The sequence below is a fragment of the Acanthisitta chloris genome, unplaced genomic scaffold (genome assembly GCF_000695815.1).
Source record: "Acanthisitta chloris isolate BGI_N310 unplaced genomic scaffold, ASM69581v1 scaffold10607, whole genome shotgun sequence".
NCBI classification, from domain to species: Eukaryota; Metazoa; Chordata; class Aves; order Passeriformes; family Acanthisittidae; genus Acanthisitta; species Acanthisitta chloris.
In genome coordinates, this window is record NW_008684301.1 from 1 (window position 1) to 8533 (window position 8533).

An 8533-nucleotide genomic window follows, 5' to 3' on the forward strand; every position below is an offset into this window, starting at 1 on the left:
TGACGGTAGGGTTGGACTCCATGATCTCTGAAGTCTTTTCCAACCCGGGGAAAAGAAAAAAAAAAGAGGGCGAGAAATCTCCAGGCCCTGCATACCCAGTTTGTGTGTTCCTCTCCCACAGGCTTGTGTAACACATGCCTTACTTTCAATGCCAGCACACAGAGGTGCCTAAGCATGAAGAGTGCCTATTTATTTTCCCTATATCGTCATTTCTGTAATAATAATAATAATAATAGTTAAAAAGCCCTTATTTCACTCAAAGTGCAGGAAAGTCTTTACTCCTTAGATACAAAAGAACAAACATAATGAAAATTGAACAAAGGGCATTTTTACTGAATCAGAAGGCAAAATGAATGGGTAGAAGGGAACAGATGTGAACACCTTCATATAGCTACTGAAACAGGAGAACATGTACCACGTTATGTTTTGTGTTCATGCAGAGGTATTGAGATATAGGAACTAATCTGCAGGTCTCAGCTCCAGGCGATAATCTAGAGCAACTCTGAGTATCCTGCTCTTCTGGTTTGGATCATCATTCTGTACTTCTAAATATTATCTACATCTCAGCTCTTTCATGAAGCTATCACAAACATTTACTGGCCAAAAATATAAATATATGCATTACAGTATAAACATGGCAATAGTATAATCATATAATGTACTAATAGATACAATATAATAGCACTTTATAATATCATAATATAGGTTTGAAAAGATATAATATATTAATAGTAAGCATATAAGCAGACAAAAGTAATGATACAGGAACCTGTAGTATGCAATTACAAAACACTTACTTCAAACTGTTACTGGCAGATTTGGTAGGGATACTATTAAGTCATTTTGCCAAGGACAACAAAACAAGCCCAGGAGGTAGAGTTGAGATTAAATCTCAAATATAGATACCTAAAGAAGGAACATGGCATCTTCAGAAGATTGCTGAAATCTTAGGACAAAGGTTGCCAATGAGACTATCCATGGAGTCAACCACCCACTGGTCCCTGGTGCTGCCAAAGCACTGGATTGCCCAAGAAGATAAAGAAAAGTAGGCCTGTAGCTGTTTGCTGAAAGGATGTCCATCAAGTTTCCTTAGGTATTGTTAATCAATAAATGACAGCTCCTACGTAACCTTTTCAGAGACACCTAAATGTGCAGGCTGCCCACCGTTCCATCTACTTGGTACCACCTATCCCACACTTTATTAACTCACCTCACAGCCTTGAGCCTTCTTTGATATGACCTTTGATATTACCTACTAGTAAATGTCACACTAACATCATGATTTTTATTAAAAATAATTGCAATGAACCTTTCAACACTTTGGTCTCTGTCATCACAAGGACTTTTTTTGGTGATTGAAGCAATAAAGCAGAAGCATAGAGATCAGCTCCCTGAAAATCATTCCGCCATCCAGAAATGCCAGTGTTTTGTAATCTGTGGAATATATTCCAGAGATACACATCCAGGAGCATAGCAACTTATTATTTCTTCTTTGCCATTGCTGCTGAATGATGTTACCAAGCTGCTGCATATGTAAAAAAAATACGTTTCACCTTTAAAATGTTTTATTTTCATGTTTGAGCTTTTAGCTCTCTCCTGAGAAACCATATATATTATGAGATTACTTCATTCTTCATAGCCAGTGAAAGTTTTAAGCTTGACTCTGTTATCACACTCTGCATTAAAAAGAACATTTTATAAAGATCAAGCTCAAACAAAAATCCACATTTTTTCCCTAATTGTATTTTGTAAATGCCAATCCAGATTCTTTTCCTGTGTATGCTTAGGTGCTGTAAATTTGAAGAAAAAATATCTGAAGAACAGTAGAAATTTTTTTTCCCTCAGAGATGCAAGGAGATTTTGTTTATTGCTTACAGATGAACCCTGAGAGAAGGAAATCCATGCTGATTTATTTTTCAAACTAATCTTGACACATGCATGGGGAAATAATGTATTTGACTCAAATGGAAGCTAGTTTAGAGAAACATGAAATACCAAAGAAAAAAGACAAAAATGAGTCAGAAAGGTACCTTCTTACGACATCTTCTCCATTCCAACATGGGAGTCCATCAGGAGCTGCCAACTCATTGCCACACAGCTGATCAGCCAGGCCACCGTAAAACGCCCTGAAGAGCCGGAGGTGGCTGATAAATTCCCTGCACAGGGGATCACAAGAAATAATTGACAGTGTCAACATTAAGCAGTACTGCTGTTGTGCACTTCTACAAGAAGATAAGGAATATGCTTATTTAATTACTCTCCACTGGTTCCAGTGATATTTTAAATCAATTTGTCAACTTCCTGCTATATAAGTTTGATTTCTTTAGAGACACTTCAGTAGCTTACCAAGCTTATACTCCCATTTGCTGAAATTTTAGCCTTCTTTACTCATGTTTTGAAAGAGGAACTATTTTCCTTCAAGCTGAAATTTTCTTGCATAGTGATGATACAGTTTACAATGCTACACTTGGACAAATAAACCAAAAAAAATCCACCAAAAAAACCCCATAGTAAAATAAAAAATAAGTCACCTGTTTTTCAAAAGTGCTAGCAACTAGACCCCTGCACATTGTTACAATTACTACAAAGGGTATTTGTTAGTGTTATGCAGCAACTCAAGATTTAGGCACGATGGGTTTAAGATGTAGGTGTTAAATATTTAGTGGAGATTTAAATAACTGTCTGAAAAATTACATCAGTTCTACCATGTGCTGTGCTGGTAGCTTATAAATTATGCATTATTATTTTAAATAATTGTCAAGATGCCCAGAGCTAATGGTAAGGTTTGGTACTTAACTCAAAACAAGTGCATTACTTTTTACTTAGTACGTCCTTAACTGAATTGTGATGTGTAATATAAATTGTTTGGTTATGTATTGAAAATCTCTTCCTAGGAGACCTGATCCTGCTGTGAAAAATCAAAATATTTATTCATTCTGGTATAGAACACTTTACTGAGTTATCTAGGATTTGCAGGCACAAAGAAAAGCACCAGCAAATGCTGTAGTCTAAACCAGCAAGCTTCACTTTATGTTAACCTCTTGTATAGTGTCTGGAGTTGTGAAAAATTGCTGGAAATATTCTATATATTTCCCTATATTTAATCAATGTAGATCTAAAATAGTATAAGGAATTAAATTGCTAAGTATTGTTGACTTCAAATTAAGACAGATAAAATATGAGTGATTATATATGGTCCATCCTCTCAAAATCCAAATGTTCTTCTTGTAATAGGGCAAATATTTTACACAAACCACAGTGATTTTTATTTACTATGCCTATTAAATGTGATGTGACTGCCCTACTAATTCTAACACTGCAGTTCTGAAAACTCTCAGGTAGGGTCAGTTTTGACTATGCATCATATAATTGCCTATGTGCAATAGATTTTAACTATGTAAATATGATTCATCCACACTCTCCTAGCCATGAATAGACCTAACTTTTATTTCTCCACACCCAAATCTGAATCCAGTGTGCACAGTGTGTTTGCAATTTTCCTCCAATTCCCACTAAGTGGGATTGATTTTGATTTTGTCTATGTTTTGCATTTACATTCTGGATGAAAACTAGTGTTTTGAGAGACTCTCAAACTGAATAGTTGGAGTTTCTTCTGAAGAAAATTTTTTACAAATTTTAAATATCTGCAATAATATCTTATTGCAGTGACAAACTGCATTCTAACAGAAAGGTCATTGAGTTTATTAGTAAATACATCCTGAGGCAAAACTAAAGTTAATAGAGAAGTAATATCAGATTTCAGCCCCCTGTTGACGTCTGACCAAAGTAGTTAGAAGGGCAGATGGTATGAATGTCAATTTTCACATCATCATCTTCTAGACCAGATAGCATGTAATTATAGGCAGCTGAGAACAAATGTGCAATTACAGTCAGTGGAAGCTGAAGATACTTTTTATCTGTTTCTTTGGAAATGTTCACGGGTTTTTTTACTATTTCATTCTCTGTGCTAAAAGCTGTCTGCAATATGAAATTCTGGAGGGAAAAGCATTTCATACTTTCAAGTTTGCATGTTGCTATGGAAAGTTCTGCTTAAATATTTTATTAAAATTCATCTAACAATTTTTTTGCTATCAAAAGCACAACGAAATTTCTTTTTCTTCCTGTACCACACAATACCAGAAAATACCAGGGTTTTTGCTATCAAAAGCACAACAAAATTTCTTTTTCTTCTTGTACCACACAATACCAGAAAATACCAGTTTAGGTCCAATGGTAAAAATAATTCAGGAAAAGCTCAGGCAGAGGCAGGCCACCATGTACTTAAAAAAGTAAACTTTCATCTGGAGATGCATTTGAAAAACAATAGCAAATCAGGGAACTCTTAGGAATCATATTTATTGGTATCCTTTCATTTATTTGTTTTCCCTCAAATCTTCACAGCTTGGAGAAGCCTATTCTTTACAGCTAAAGCCTGTGAAAGTTGCTGAGAGCAACCTCCTGCCAGAAGTATATAGGAGGTAAATAAGGTGGAGTAAGTGAAGAGCACTTCTGTAGAATCAGGCTGTGAGGATTTGCTGAAGTCGCTCTTCCATGTGAGGAATTCTTGCAGTTGCCATGGGAATATAAAGTGAAATATAAAGTGATTGTGACTAATCAGGAAGGAGGTGATCCAGGAGGCAGCAACTGCAGATGAAAACTATGAAGTTGTCAAACTGAAATCTGCACCAGTGGATCTCAAACTTTCTTCCCCTTCCCTCTTTTTGGTGCAGAGCCTGTTGCATGCCATGAAACATCTCCAGAATGTCAGGCAAGCAGACATCGAGGGAAAACAACGTTGCTTGGTGTTGCCCACGGCCTCTCACGCCCCTTAAGGTCTCTTGGACAATCATTAAATCCTTGATTAACTTGTCTAAATACAGACTGGCCTTCGAGATACCTTCAGCTACCCAAGATATCAGCAGAAAGCTGGTTGATACAACTTACAGGACACCTGCATCCTTCTTGGCAGAAGAAGATCAGTTGGGATACCCAAGGATATCTTTGAGTGGCACTGGGTGTTTGTAGATGTGTGGGCAGCTGAAATGAATTATCTTTTCCACAAATTGTAATGGCAGCTTAAACACTGAACTCATACATTGTTAGGCAAATTTTATCTTGTAATGCTGAACCAGGCTTAAATTTAAACTCCAAGTCTGTACAGTCACCTCAATTCACTATATACTGGCAAAAGAGCCAGAGGAAAAAAAATCAACGGGTCTTGCTTGAACAAGGTTTTCAAGACTTAGTCTCAAATGCTTAGTTGTCTCCTTTTTAATAGTAGAAAGGTATGTAAGAAGAGTCATTCATTTTTTCTGTCTTACCAATTTGTACAAGTAGTCTTCTGAAACAAGTCACAGTCACTTTTGACAGATTTCATAATGCCTGCTGATGTGCAGGTGTAATGTAACTTGAAAAATTACACATAAATATTTAGCTAACATTCATATTCTACCAGTGTTCTCCACTCCTTTAAATACTTCAAACCACACCAAATGACTTTGGTCATATGTCCATTATTTCAGAACACAAAATCTAGTCATGAAACTACTCTTTCCAAAATGTAAGAGTAGACTGCATTGCTGAAATGCTTCGGTTTTTGGAGTCTTTATTCTCTAGTAATGCATGCCATTTTTTTTGGAGTCTTTCTTTATTCTCTAGTAATGCATGCCATTGCATTGAATAAAATCTATTCTGTTGTAAAATTAATGGCTTACTTTATTCTTTCTTTCTGGCTGTAAAACTAATGTCTTACTTTCTTCTCTTGGCGAGCGTTTCTTCACTGTCTCTCGAGAACATCTTCAACCCTTGATCATCTTTGTTTTGATCAAAGGAGCAACCTGGAGACTGCGTAGGCTTCCTTACAGGAGGACCACATATCTTTTTCACCTAAAAGGAAAAAAAGTCACAAGAAGAAGGAAAGAACACATACCTATCAATTCAGTTTAAATTAATTCCATTTTAAAAAGAAAACTCTGTAGACATTAGACTAAGAAAAGCATCATTAATTATCATATTTCTTAACATTATATCCATAATGAATGCAGAAAAGATATAATTAGACATTTTATAGTGGAATGAAAACAGTAAAAACACTCATTTTGAAGGTAGACCAGGTGTATAAGAAAGTCACCACATGTATTTTATTTCCTGTAAGGGAAGTATATTATCATGTAGACAGTAACAGTAACCTCAGAGAGTATGATGTGTTGTGAATAACAGCATATTTCCATTTTTTCTGTAATATATCCCCATCACATTTTTAATATGCATAGAACTTCCAGGGTTGATGAACTATTACGGTATGTTCAGCACAGTTACACAGAGCATACAGTGAACAGTTAGCATGGTGGAAACTTGCATTGCAACATTGCGAGATTTAATGATCCAAGATGACAGTTTAATGATTTGGACTATGGATGTTGAAAGTATCAAGGGATTTTATGTCTGGCTTTCTCATCTAGATGTCAATAGATACAAATTCACAAGAACTCCCATTTTATTTTTTGTAAAATGTGCTACCAAGAATTTTGTATGACATAGGATATCAATTCATGATCATAGCTCATCACTCTTCCTAGTCACTGAGTGTGCAACTTAGCTGTCTAGGCACTCCTGGAGACTGACTGCAGGGTGATTAATAAGTGACCATTTCAATAAATGAACATTTTCCAGCAATATCTGATCAGAATGTATTATTATTATCTTCCAGTTTCACTGAAGTGGTGGTATTCCCACTAAATGTTTCCACAAAATGAGCATTTTTCTTGGCTTCAACAACACAAAATCCTTAAAGTGTGTGTAAGATGATCCTTGAAGAGACACCCTGAGGAAAGCAAGACTGAAAAATCACCAGAAATATTATTCAGGAGAGAATTACGCATCCCACTGAATTTCAGGAAGAATTAAAGGCTACTATAAAATTTTAAAACAGACAAGCCTCAGCAACTACCTAGGCAATTTTCTGTCTTCTTTTTTCCTTTGGTGAAATGTTCTTAAATACCGCACAATATTTAAGGACATAAAAAGAAACCTCAGAAAATGATAAAACTCCTAATTTTCACAGTTCAGACAAACCTATTGTCATTATACTCAGCATGCTGCTATTATGCACAATTTGTATGCCACAGTATGATGACTGGGTTAATTAAAAGCTCTTGTAATAACCATGCAGTTAAATTGCAATTAGTGCCACACATGATCTTTATGGCAGCTTGATTTTGCTTGGTGCAATTCCTTAGAACGTCTACTTATGGTTACTTACAGTTTGGAAAACTGGAGCATCTTAAACCTTTATATTTACGTAGGACTGGACAATGATTGAGGCATCAGATCAGTAATGGTGAGGCACTGTCCTCTAAGTTCATATGCTCAGTATGAGAAATCTGTCACATTCTTTGCTTTGGTTTTGGTTTGTGGTGTTTAATTCCTCATTATAGAAATGGTTCTATCTGACCTCAGCATTTCTACTGAATTTACCATCGAATGACTGATACAAGTTGAATGCACAGTCCTGTGGTGCCCTTCGAACTGGATCTGCCAGGTCTCAGTGAATAGCTATGTCATAATCTTTAGATGTTGCTACAATGCCAGAACTAAGACTCAGAAATCCTAAGACACTCTGCTCCAATTTGGGTCATAGACTGTTGTGAAATACAGGAAAAAGATGAGCATCTTTTATTCTTGCACCATGTCCACCAGACTGTTTCACTAGTTTTTACTGCTGTGCATAGAGTAACACAGAAGAAAACACTTCCCTGGATACAGAATCTATTTGGCTTAGACTTGAGTCTAGCTGGGAACCTGAATTGGGAGTCTGAAAATTGCCCATTCGGTCTCTCAGACCTGTAAGGCATCAGTGTGGCCATAGTCCATGCAGGCACTTAAAACTGATTTTATTTAATGCATGTTTTAGTCAGTGATTAGTTTGGTGGCTTTCAATTCTAGATGTCAGAACACAAATTTGCCACCATCCCTTACTATTAAATCCCTTCAAACACGCATGAGCAAATGGACAATAGTACTCTATAACTCTAAAACAAAGCTAGAATGAGATGGCAGGCTGGTTGAAAATACATCTGTTACAAACAAAACTGTGATTTAGTTAATTTTATTGTCTTTTCTAGAAAGGCACAAGTGAGTACTTTCCTTGTGAGACAGATTCTTGGTGAATCACAAGCATTTCTAGCAACTGATTACTAACCAAACTACACAAGATATTCAGCCAGGAAAACAATTCATTAACCATTTACAGTTTCCTAGGTTTGTCTTATTTCAGTTAAACCACGAGAGGGAGTATCAGCATTTCTGCATTGCCAGCACTTCAGCAGCCTTCTAATGTTTTTTTGGCTTAGAACAGTTGCTCACTTAATATTCAAAGAAGAATTTACTGTGATATGTGGAGAGGTTGCACATGTGCCTGGAAGATTAAAGCATTCCCTATCAAGACAAAACTCAAGTTTTTGAAAACAAGGCGAGCAAGCATGGGGTAAATGCATCCATTTTGCCTCCAGTACAGGAAAAAGATGTTACGTGA

At 36.2% G+C, this 8533-nt stretch overlaps 1 protein-coding gene across 1 annotated transcript in view; it reads right to left on the minus strand.

Moving 5' to 3' along the window:
• Positions 1-2030: 2030 nt before the first annotated feature.
• GPC5 (glypican 5) overlaps positions 2031-8533 on the minus strand; it is a gene marked incomplete at both ends in the record, with an annotated part of 94450 nt that continues 87947 nt past the window's right edge. Inside the window, 2 exons of the mRNA XM_009079287.1 lie at positions 2031-2156; positions 5753-5886. Coding sequence (XP_009077535.1) covers positions 2031-2156; positions 5753-5886 — 260 coding nt within the window. The remainder of the gene's footprint in view (positions 2157-5752; positions 5887-8533) is intronic.